The 13,059-nt window shown below is 31.7% G+C and overlaps 1 protein-coding gene across 1 annotated transcript; it reads left to right on the forward strand.

Moving 5' to 3' along the window:
• The first annotated feature begins 440 nt into the window (after window positions 1-440).
• Window positions 441-8,550, forward strand: LOC127093377 (alpha carbonic anhydrase 7). Its single transcript, XM_051032302.1, has 7 exons — window positions 441-724; window positions 814-1,031; window positions 7,216-7,322; window positions 7,576-7,690; window positions 7,772-7,936; window positions 8,006-8,059; window positions 8,185-8,550. Exons 1-7 carry the CDS (start codon window positions 625-627, stop codon window positions 8,263-8,265), a joined length of 840 nt encoding a protein of 279 aa, XP_050888259.1. The 5' UTR covers window positions 441-624; the 3' UTR covers window positions 8,266-8,550.
• Window positions 8,551-13,059: the final 4,509 nt, after the last annotated feature.

Below are 13,059 nucleotides of genomic sequence, written 5' to 3' on the forward strand. Positions count from 1 at the left end.
GAAACATATTATATAACCCTTTGATCATGTTTAATAATTTAAATTTTTTAATATATTCAATCTTACACTCATCACAATTTTAAACTATAAAAATACACCCAATAAAAAAACTGACCAACCCAATACAAAAAGAATATTACCTAATTAATTATCTACAATTGAATCATTTGATTAAAAATAAAATATTATTAATTGATTAATTAAAATGTAATTATGGAAAATTACAATATGTCAAAGGCTTGATTCAAATCCATTTTTAAACATAAAGTGGTTCTCCTTGATTGGAAAGATTATATTCCTTAATTACATACATAAAATAGCTGATTTAAAAAAACCAATAAAAAGTTTTTTCCTAAATATAAAATTAAAATGGACATTATGTTATTGTTTTCTTGGAAGAAGAACAAATACAAATATATCAATAAAGATGAGAAAATGGAAAAGAATTCAAATTTGAGTTTACTAGGAAGTTTCACTTTCTCTTTACCAAATATTCCAAGAACTTTGTATGCAATTACTTATTTACCCTTCCTTCTATAGAATATATTTCTTTGCTTTCTTCTTCCATTACCCATTCAAAACTTTCCAAGTCCAAATCTTCCACCCCTTTTACTTGAAATCAAAATGAAACACCAAAAACTTCACACAAAGTCCCTTTCAAATCTTCTAATACTAGTCACTATCTTTCTCCTTTCAACAAAATGGACCATAGCACAAGAAGTTGGTAAGAAAGATAAACTTTTTATTTCCTCATCATTAGATTCATAATTTGTTGTATGATTTGAGTAATTTGAGATCTATGTATTTGTGCAGAGGATGAGCATGAATTTGATTACATAAAAGGGAGCGAAAAGGGTCCTTCACATTGGGGTGAATTGAAGAAGGAATGGAAAGCATGTAAGAATGGAAGAATGCAATCTCCAATTGATATGTCAAGCCACAGAGTGAGGATAGTTCCAAAGTTAGGAAAATTAAAGAAGAATTATAAGCCTCATAATGCTACTATCAAAAATAGAGGTCATGATATTCAGGTAATTTTTCAACCCAGAAATTCATTTTTCTTCTAACGATTGAATCAAACAATAAATAAATTTACGCTCAGTTAAAGTCATTCATATATTTATCATTTATGGACTAAAGAATTATAACGGAAATATTTTTAAATGGTTTTGACTTGAAACAATATATATACTTGCTATCTCTATCATAATAACTGAATCCAGTCGGACCCCATTTCATAAAAGACTTGTCTCAGATATTCGACATTTTTAAGATAGCATTAATTTTTTCCTATTGTACTATTTAAATAACATTAATTATAATTCTTATTGTACCCTATTTAATTAATGTTACATGATTATTAGCTATTGAGATTAATAGATATGCGCAAACCATTCATAAATAATATTTATATATAATTAAAGTAAAAGTTAAATACTTGTAAAAAATAATAATTATAATTAAATTACACTTACGATACATATCAATTAAATTCTTAACTATTTACAACAAAATTTGTTTTAAAATAGTTATAATATTATTTTTCAAGATCATATTAACTATATTTTTTCTAATTATATAATCTATTTAATGTTAGATACAACAGTTTTAAAAGTACAATGAATCTCTCTGACATCAAGCCTGGCTGCTCTTTATAAATAAGGCATAGTTGCATGAATGTGCATTTTTTAAACTAAAGTTGCATGAATATTGAATAAGCAAATACATACCTTAATATATATTACATAGTATTATATTATATAGTACATTATATATTATACTATATTATAGGACATAGTTGACACTTAAGTAACACCTAATATTACAAACAAATAAATAATAATTAATACCTAACGTATCAAAAATAATCAACACCTAACCAACGCGGTTTTGCCTGTGTTTTCTACTTTTGACAAATGTCTCTTTTAGTTTTATCCATTTTAATGTGTAAAATAAGGAGGTATTATAAGTATTTTATTTATGGAAAACGTTTTGAATAAACTCATTGGTTAAGGTAATTAAAATTGAATAAAACATTGAATTAGTAAAACTACAAGTCTGAAGTTTAAATGTCTGACTTCATGTTTAATTGGGGTCCGATAGAATTTAATTGAATTAACCTAAATTAAATTCAAAGAAATACAAAAATATTAGTTTTCTATAATAGTAAATACTATATATATAACGTGGAGTAGTTTTCATTTTTTTTAAATATCTCATTTTATTGAATTGGTATATCTTATTTCTTTTATTAGTTTGTTTTTTTCTTTCATCAGACTTAGACATTTAGATTTAGTTACCTGATGACATCCAAATTTGGAAAAAGAAAAAATAATAATATTGTTTATAGAATAATTTAAAGTATTTTAGATGAATTATTCAGAGCAGACATTGTTTTTCTCACTACCATGCCACAATATGATGAAATCAAAACATTTGTTTTTCAAATGGATGACAACTCTACACTTGAACATATGACTTTGGTGGTTACCAAAAGTTTCTGGGATATACTAGGGTATCATACGTCGTGTCAGACACCGACACGCGTACGACACGTATCCAACATGTTTTTGAAGTGTTTAAGGAAAACAAAAATTTTAATTGCTGCGGACACAGATATGACACCTTATTTCAAATAAAGGATACGATCTAATTCAAAAAATTTCAATTTTTTTTCAAAAAAAAAGTACAATTCAAAAAATTTTAAAATTTTAAAAATAAATAGATTTTTTAGCTTTCATATTCCTCTTCTTTACTATAAAAACAACAAAATTAGAATTTTTTATTTTTCTATATTCGCTGCTGTTGTCTCTATAAAATTCTTTTATCTTCTCTGATTATTTTCATTTATGCACACCATTACTTCGATTTTCATAAGGTATCTATGAATATCAATTATTATATTTGAAATTTATTTGAAAGTGATACAAGAATTTTTTATTGTTTTATCTTAAATAAACATAAATTTTCATTTTCATTTTAAACTCTTTACAAATTTTGTCCATAAATTATATTATTATATTAATATATAAAATATATATGACCGTGTCCGTGTCTTATAATTTTTATATTAACGGGATCCTCGTGTCTATGTCCGTGTCGTGTCCCCTGTCCGTGTTCGAGTCTGGATTTCATAGAATCTTACTCAATCTTAACTCTATGAAAATTACTTTGACACCCAAATTCCATGGAGTTGATACCATAGAGAACTTTAGATCTATAGCATTGTCAAATTTCCAATTCAAGATTATCACAAAGTTCATAATTAATAGGCTTGCTAGATTGACTCCTAAAATAGTCTCAAAGCATCATAGGAGATTCATACGTCGTAGGAGTATATATGAATAGGATCACATATGAGGCAATAAATATATTGGAAATGAAATCCTTTTGAGGGAACATGTCTATAAAAATTGATATAAAAAAGGTATCTGATACTCTAGAGTGGAGTTATTTACATATGGTGTATAAGAACTTTGGCTTTAATATTATATTCTATGTAACTGAATTACAACAATACTCCATTCAGCAAGAGTATATGTTTTAGTTAATGACAATGCAACAAGCTTCTTCGTTTGTTCTAGAGGAGTAAAACAATGAGGTCTACCCCTTTCACTATTTTGCATTGCTGAAGATGCTTTAAGTAGAAAGTTAGTAAATTTAGTTGAACAAAGATACATTACATGTATTACTCATGGAAGAACTACCATTGAAAGTCGCACTTTCTTTGTAGATGATATAATGATATTTTGTAAAGATACCAAAAAATGAATTTGATATCCAAGAATTATTACAAGAATATGCTCAAAATTCAGGCAACGCCATAGTCCCATAAAATGCAAAATGTTTGGAGGAGCTATTTCAAGTATCAGACTGAGATAAGTTGCAGGAATTCTTGGTTTCAACATAAGTCAGACAAAATTTGATTACCTTGGAGTACACCAATATTCAAGAGTAGGCCAAAAGTTCAATATTTGCTACCAATAACAAAGAAGGCCATATCTAAATTAGCCACATGAAAACTACACATCTTATATATGAAGGGAATAATTCAACTTGTTAACTAAATGACCCATGGAATGTTACTTTATAACCTTAAAATCTATGAGTGGTCTGTTTCATTGATGAATAAATTGGATACTTGTATAACAAACTTTGTATGGTCGAGAAACTTTGATGTCATAAGGATGACAATAGTTAGATGGAGTAAGGTTTGCACTCCTTTTACAGTATGTGTTTTAGGAATACAAAGTTGGAGGCTTATATCATACTTGACAATTATTCATATAAACCCTGAAGAACAGATACTTTAGTGACAAAATACCAATAAAGTATCATATTTCATCCTCATTGTGGCATGAAATTAAGCACAATGTGACATGCATTGAGGATTATATATTTTGGAAAATTGGGAATGGTTGAAAGGTTGATTTATTGTCAAATGAATGACTATCTTATAAATACATCTGATTCTTCCAGAAAATCTATAATATAGATAATAAATAACATAATTCATAGTCACCACTGGAACATGTCGCATCTCGAAAAATACGATCCTTCTTGAAGTCTTAGAAAAATGATTTGAATAGAGTTGTCACCGAATTTTATTTATTCCAAAGAAGGAAAGAAAAAATATAGATAAACCCTTTAAAAAAAAATGTTCGTCACAACCAAATTCGAATTCGGGAGTCAATTACGCAACGATGATTTTGGGTGGAGTAGATCTATGCGTGTTGGCGGAGGTTTTTGGAAGTGAGGTTTTCGGTTCAACGGTGGATGTGTAATGGTGTTCTTGGAAGAGAAAACTGAGGTAGGCCACATGAAAGTGGAAGAGGAGTTTGACACGATGGTCATAGTATATAGTGGAAGAGATTTTAGTGTTGTTGTGTGGGGTTTATATCAGTGGTAAAGGGTGACGGTATGTAGTGAGCTCTTTTTTCTTCTTTTCTGAAGTCAACGAGAGAAAGGTTTAGAAAATAGTGAAAAAATTTGTTTCTTATTTTATTGTGTGTCCAAGAAAAAAATGAAATTGAGAGTTCCAAATCCCTTAAGGCCACATTTTTGTTTTCTATTCCCCAATTGAGAAAGACATTGAGAGCTATTTTTCTTGAAGGGGGGCAGGGAGCAAGAGATCTGAGTTTTTCTATTGTTTTGAGCGTCAATCTTCCCTCTCTTTTCTAATCTCTTGTTTTTTACGGTATCCTTCCTCTTAATTGTGATTGGTGAAATGGAATAGTTGGGGATAACAATTGAGAACCCTTGATCAATTGGATTCGACGGTCATGATGGAAACAAAGAAACACATTTTGTTAATTAATTTAAAATGTCAAAGTTTTCCATTATATATGTTTTAAAAGATCTAGGCTAAATTAAATCAATTAAAACAACTAAAATTCACTCCTTTTAAAATAACCACAATAAAAATATAAATAATTATATTTAATTTTTTCTGAACAATTTGATAAAAAGATTTTAAAAAAGGGATAAAATGAATAAAAATCGAGTGCAAAAGTGTCAGGAAAATTAAAATGAATGCACTAAAATGATCCGCACAAAATAAATCTATCAGAAACATATATGTTTTGATCAATTTTTGAAATAAAAAATACTTGGTTGAAGAGACTAAGGCTGATCACAATGTGATTGAAAAAAAGTAGTCTGAAAAATAAGACGAGCGTGCTAAGTTAAACTACGCAGATCGTAGATTAACAAAATTGATGTCTGCAAGTCCAAATTTTAAATTTTTCGTCTATTAAGTTTATGCACAATCGAGAATCGACTCAACCGATCTGTCTGTATATTCAAGAATTTATTCTGGTCGACATTTTAGGCATTATGCGTGATGAAAGATATGTTATGATATGTTGATGACGCAAAGTAAAATAAAGTAGAATGTATGAAAGCTTTAAAATGTCCAGAAAAAATTGGGATATTACATAACATTCCTACTTTGTTACAAGATTATGCACCTGAAAATGCAAAGGATATCTTGAAATTGCAACTGCCTTATATGGAGTAAAAAAAGTTAATATAGTATGGAATAAATAATGAAGTTCTAACTTTTAAAGAGGCGTATGGTTGCTTCAACTTTTGTATCCAAAATATTTAGCGGCCAAAGGAAATAGGGCAGAAATATGTTTCACTAGTGAAGTCTCTTGCAGGTTGGGCAAGAGAGGTATGTTGTTAATTTATTTATGTGAATCATTTCCACCTTCAATTCCGCTTCACTCTACAACTTTGGGATTGGATGGGAGAAATAATTTCCATGAGATTAAACATGACATGCATAAACAACATTCTTAACATTCTGGATAGAGGTTAGAGTATGTTGGTTAAATATTTTTTCTAGCACAATTTGTTCTAATAATTTTGAAAACTTGGAATCTAAGAAACACCATTAGAAGTAAGAGAGGTACAACAATGATTAACACAAAGATTAACCACATTAAAAAGTTGATACTTTTTTACTCACCATCTTTTAAAGGGTATATATACTCTTCAATGTTGGAGTATATAATTATTAAAACATTTGACATAAACTGCAAATATCTAGCGACACCAAAAATTCAAATAAATTGGATTAAGCATGACATTGGTTGGATCAAATGCAAGATATATGGATCTTCTAGAAGAAATATGGTAGGCTCAACATGTGATTACATATTCAGAGATTATTTTTAGGCCTTTTCTTTGAAATTTTCTGATTAAGGTAGGAATAACCACCTTTTTTCAAGCAAAACTGCACGATGTTATGTTAGTCATCCACCATGAAAAGATAATGAGATGGAACCACCTATGATTAGATAGTGATTCAACCCTTACAATTTAAGACTTCTACAATGAAAAATTAGTTCCTCGAAAATTATTGACTAATAAAAGAAATATCATTCATTCGTTTAGATTACAAATGTCTCATATCTTTCACGAATTAAATACACGTGCATATAGGTTGGCTTATGCAAGAAATTTTATAGATCACAATACGTGGTGGACTAATTTACCACAATGTGTTTGTTTGAAATAGTTATTGGAGAGATCATTTTGATCTAACTAATTAACATTTTTGTTTGTTTTGATAGATTAGGGGCATATCTCATATCCTCTTCATTTGTTTCTTTTATTTTTTATTTTTTCAATAGAGTTTTATTTTTTTTTAAATGTTATTAATCAATAGCGTAATAGTATTTTACTAAGAATTTAAAATAAATGATACAGGTGAAATGGGAGGGAGATGCAGGTTCAATAAATATCAATGGAACAAAGTTTTTTCTACATCAAGCCCATTGGCACTCACCTTCTGAGCATACCATCAATGGAAGAAGGTTTGTGTTTGCTTCACCATATTCATTCAGATTTTTCGCTTCATTCCTTTTCCTTTTAACAAGTGAATATAATACTCGCTATGTTACAATAATGCATAATTGATAATGTTATTTCACATAAATTTAAAAAATAGAAACAAATAAAAAAAAATGAATTGATCAAGATCTGTAATGCTTGAAACCATCATGTGTAATGCTTGAAACCTCTGAATCATAGAGTGATCCATTGATCAAGATCTGAAATATATATTAGGTATGATGTGGAGCTACATTTGGTACATGAAAGCCCAAAAATAAATGGGAAAAGCAAGATTGCTGTTATTGGAATTCTATATAAGTTTGGCCGACCAGATCCTTTTCTCACTAAGGTAGTATTATTTTGATAACTAATTAATTAAAACATTTAATTAATTAATTTCATTAATTATATATACTTACAACAATTTCAGTTGTCAAAATACATAAAAGTCTTGGTGAATACTGAAGCAGAAATGAGTATTGGAGTGGTTAATCCCTCCAAAATCAAGTTTGGAGGAAAAAAATATTACAGATACATTGGCTCTCTCACTGTCCCTCCTTGCACTGAAGGTGTCATTTGGACTATGAATAAAAAGGTACCAATTAATACATATATATTTCATTTTTTTAAATTTGTTGAAGCATTAAACTTTAATGATCATCAGATAAGAGGGGTGTCTAGAGCACAAGTGAAGTTACTTAGAGAGGCGGTTCATGATGTAAGTTAAATTAAGTTCAATTTCATTTCGAATAAGTAACTTAGGAACTAATTTTTTTCAACACGTAGAAACCAATTTGAACGATATATAACTACATTACTTACTTGTGGACTACTCTATGGCAGCATGCAGAGAAGAATGCTAGACCTTTGCAACTACTGAATAGAAGAGAGATACAACTCTATGACCGAAAAAAGAAGGAATGAACAATATAGGAACTTATTGCAGCAATCCAATGATACAATTTTATGTTTTTCTTGCAAGTTCTATAATATTACTAGCATTTTGTTTTGTAAGGTATCACTTTTTCCAATTCATCTTTTATACTAACTTTGTTTCCACTAGAAGCGCAGATTACTTTTTATGTTTTTATCCATGTTGTGAAAAGAGGATTATACTTGATTTGATTTGTCCGGTTAAGGAAAGGTGTGGTCGTGGATCTGTTTTGGTCTCAACACTATATTGAATAAACACCCAATAAAAATGTCTTTGGCAAGATCAATGAATAAGTTTATAGCTTTGTAGCTTAGAAACTTTCATTAATAAACACTATATATGTTTGGTAACTGTTGTGTTTTTTACAAGATTGTCGTTTTTTTATTAACATAACTTTTTTCTAACACTACTTCTAATTGTGTTTGAACTTTTAGCTTAAAATTTATTATTTTAATGTATGTAGGGATGTCAACCTGTATCTCCTAGTGAGATCTAAGCAGGGATTGGTCCCTTAGGGATCCCTAAGATTAAGATTTTTCCCAGTAAGAAATGGGGTTGGAGAACAAAGTCTTCTAAAAGACATTTTTCCTATTAAAATTTGGTTAATAATATTCTTTTATATTTATGGATCTTTGCGGGAATCGTGGGGATCCGCAAGGACTGATAATGGTGGACAAAATCCCCCTGCAACAGACATCTGAGACGGAGATGGGGAATAAGTTTAAGTGTAGGGATCGGGATGGGAATTTATCTCCCTCCCCCACCCATCCTCATTGACATCCCTACTTATACTCCTATACACCACGAAATTTCCAAAGATCGAGTTTTTGTAGGCTGAGTGCAAAGGGGGAAAATAAGTTGGATTACATAACCCTAAGTAGGTCGGAGCTAGGTCAAGGAGAACATTATTACAAGACAAGAGCAAGTCGGATCCCGTCTTATAATGACTGTTAGATGAGAAAGTCAGCTCTGGTCTCTTGAAAGGTGCTAGGAGGCAACATGAACAGTCACAGAAGACGGTTACGAAACATCTCCATGATTGTATGGGAGTTACAAAAATTGAGGGAAGAGGAGTTACTTGATAATTAGGGAAGATGATGGACATTACCAGAGGTCACTTTAAAATGGGATATGAAGGGGAATCCCTTTAAGGGTCATTGATGAGTGGACGAGTATAAAAAGAGATTTCCTAATAAGGAAGAAAGACAACGAATACCTCATACATACATGCCGATTGTGATCTCTCCTGAATCGCTTCAGGAAAATATATCCAAATAGTGTTTAGCAAGAACATTTGGCGCCCACCGTGGGGCCTCGATAAAACTTTCCCAAGCCTCACAAAACCATGCCCTTTCACCATAGTTATAGAATGTATGAGTTATCACCTAGCAGGAGCGAATCTCGCACCTCACCATACATGGCACGACTCCTATCAATTATGGAGAACCTGCACTAGTAGAAAGAATTTCTACAGGAAAGAAGATGAAGAGCTCTTTGATCCTTAACCTCTATCAGAGATAATTTGGGGCGATCAAGTCCCAGAAAACTTCAAACCACCACCTTTGTCGTCCTTCGATGGAATTGATCCTTAAGAGCACATAATATCATTTAACACTCAAATGGCAATAGTCAGGGCTTCCGACTCCCTGAAATGTAAACTCTTGATTGATCTCAGATATTCTGATGGAGAGTAAGTTGATTGACTATCTAACAAATGATCAGTTTACATAAGGCATGAAACCCACTTCTGGAAAATGGCTAAATGGAAATAGTCTGAAGATTATGAAGATCATTACTGAGGTAATTAGTCCTTCTGCTGAAGTGTCCAAGGAAGAGATATGCAATAGAATGATACATGTGAATGATTTTCATATCTTCTCTAAGCCATATTCTTTGGATGATATGGTTAAGTTTCTGGAGAAGTGTCATGCCAATGTTCTTCTGGAAACTTCTGAAGCTATTTTACAGAAGAAAAATAAGAGGAAGATTTCTAAGAAGTACTCTGAAAGGATGCTTGCCTTGAGAGACTTCAGAAGTGAGAAGGGTTCGTAAGCTCAGATGTGCTCTGACCAACGACTTCAGAAGCTAGATTGAAGTCAATTCTGAAGTGCTAGAGAATGCTTGTCTGAGGTAAGCAAAGAGGAACTTCCATACCAGACTCTCTGGTATTGTTGAACCCCTGCTTCAAAAGGTTCCTCCAACGCTTCTGCTTCCTGCTCCTATTGTGACTTCACATTCTTCTTCTGTCCAGGCTCCTATGGTTATTTATGAGTCTACTCTAGAGGTTGGAAGTGTCTCTGGTGAGAAGAAGACTTTGAATTATGAGGAATTCATTCTGAAGGCTCTAGAGTGTCTCACTACTGAGAATTCAGAAGTGAAGGAAAATACATCAAAGCTAGAAGGGGTGCTTGGAGAGACTGCCACCCCCTCCTAAACCTTAGTTTTAAAAACTTTGTTGTTGTCTTTGCTTTATCTTTCATTTATGTACTCTAGATTCTCTTGAATAAAATGATTATTTTTTTTAGTAAGAATGATTGTGTTTACTTTGTCTTTATATTCTTTTTGAATGATGACAAAGGGGAAGAAAGAATGATTGATTTTGAGATATCTAATTCTAATTATGAAGCCCAAAAATGTTTTATATATTTCTAAATTTGGTAAATCTTCTAAGAACTTTGAATAAGTTCATCATGTTAACCAAGTGTTTCAGACGTATATAAGTTTTGATCCTGACATCAGTTCTCTGAACAATTCAACAAGGCTATGAAAGTTCTAATATAACCAGATTATGAAAGTTCTAATATAACCAGATTATGAAAGTTCTGATAAATCATGCTCTGTGATAATGCTAATAACCATACTTTCTGACACTCAAGCAGGACTCTGAATGAGATACTTCTGAGCCTAAGTTAATGATTTATGGGAAGCTACTTCATTCATTACAACCAGGCTTCTTCCTGTGGGAAGATAACAATCAGATAGTAATCACACTTCTGCCTTTCTAAAAGAGAGTAACAACTAGGCTTTTGTCTTATTGGAAGTTATTTCTTTCATGTTGATTGAAAACTTTATATGTGTTAAGATTATTTTAAGTCTTGAATTCAGGGGGAGCTTGCAAACCTAACTCTAACATTCTATGTTGAAAAATAATTTTTAGTAGTATAAAATTCAGGGGGAGCTTACAAACCTCGCTCTGATATTTTTACGTGATTAAACTAAGTAAAAATTGTTCTTCAAAATACATGGTTTTGTCATCATCAAAAGGGGGGAGATTGTTAGAACAAGATTTGGTTTTGCATCTGGTCTTTAGTTTTGATGATAAAAATGCATTATTTCTTAGAGAATAATTTTGTACACTAATGGTTTTTATCTAATGTGTAGCTTTTGCTGACATATTATGACTCTGAAGCAATGACGTGTGATGTTATCAGACTTTGGAATCAACACACTCTGACTCTGAGGAAATTCAGGTGTTTTACAAGATGCTATCAAGTTCTAAAAAGCTCTTAGACGATGGTTTTAAGGAACGTTTGTGTTAAAGCTTCTAACCGTGACTCTAATTGAAGATCCTCTAAAGGTTTGTCTACCTTCAAGATTTTATGCTCAAGTTTTGAAGATTCTGTAGAACAAGATCTGAAGACTAAGTTCTGAGGAACTGTGTCAAGATTCTGAAGACCAAGGTTCTGAAGACTCTGATAACTTGTCTCTTGATCCTTCTAAGCATGCTTCAACATCATTTCATCATAAGCCTCTGAAGATTAGAAGATAAGATCAAAAGGTTTTGCGTCAGGAAAATAGTACACAGTACAAGATCACCATTTCCTCCACTACCCTGATTTTATGGGCTAAGGACAATACTATTATATCATTTTGCCTCCCATATGCAAACCGTTATGAAAGAGACAACTACAATTCAGTATTCCAATTCTACCCTCTAACGGTTCTTTTATATGCCTATATAAAGGAGACTTGAAGATTGTGTGGGTGCATCTTTGACCTAATGTGGATGATTCCCCTCACGATGATCCATCAGTGGTATTAAAGCTGATAGTTTGAGTAAGAGACCAGCTCTTTGTAGCGAAAGTCTTCTTGGCATGATGGTGGTTAGGCAGCGTGTCATGTTGAAGTGCCTGTTATGTGGTAAAGGCTGTCAATTGAGATATAATTGTATGTGGATCAAAGAGTTTCCAATAAAGGGGATCATAGTGAATGAACTCACACTTGAGAGAGAGATATTTTAGAAACAAGTGTGAGTTGGAAGTCTCTCATTGCTTGTAAAAGTTGAGGTTGAGCATTTTATAAGTGAGATGACTCATATACCTAATGCCTTTATATTTTAGGTGAATATGTGGTGTCTCTCTCACTTTTTGGATGAGTCTTTGATTCAAGATGAATGATTCCCCTCCTGATGACCTATATGTGGTATCAGAGTCGATGGTTTGAGCAAGAGACCATCTCCTTGTATCGAAAGTCTTTCTAACATGGAGGTTGTCAGGCGGCGTGTTCTATTGAAGTTCCCGTGAAGTGGTAAAGGGTATCAACAACGGTACAACTGTATGTGGATGAAAGATATTTCGGTAAAGGGAGAGGATAGTGGATGGACTCAAACTTGAGAAAGAGATTATTAAGAAATAAGTTTGAGTTGGAAGTCCCATGTTAATTGTAAAAGTGAAGGTTGAACACTTCATACGTGAGAGAACTCTTATACCTAATTCCTTAAAGTTTTATGAGAATATGTTGTGTCTTTTTCAATTGTTTGGACGAATCTTTGTCCAAATATAAAT

This window comes from Lathyrus oleraceus, chromosome 6 (genome assembly GCF_024323335.1).
Source record: "Lathyrus oleraceus cultivar Zhongwan6 chromosome 6, CAAS_Psat_ZW6_1.0, whole genome shotgun sequence".
Taxonomy (NCBI): domain Eukaryota; kingdom Viridiplantae; phylum Streptophyta; class Magnoliopsida; order Fabales; family Fabaceae; genus Lathyrus; species Lathyrus oleraceus.

What these genes read in the sequence shown, in the direction of transcription:
- LOC127093377 (XM_051032302.1), top strand. Translation starts at nt 625, where the DNA reads ATGAAACACCAAAAACTTCACACAAAGTCCCTTTCAAATCTTCTAATA. An exon ending in GACCATAGCACAAGAAGTTG is followed by an intron (nt 725 to 813) that starts GTAAGAAAGATA and finishes GTATTTGTGCAG; the next exon opens with AGGATGAGCATGAATTTGAT. An exon ending in CAGATCCTTTTCTCACTAAG is followed by an intron (nt 7,691 to 7,771) that starts GTAGTATTATTT and finishes CAACAATTTCAG; the next exon opens with TTGTCAAAATACATAAAAGT.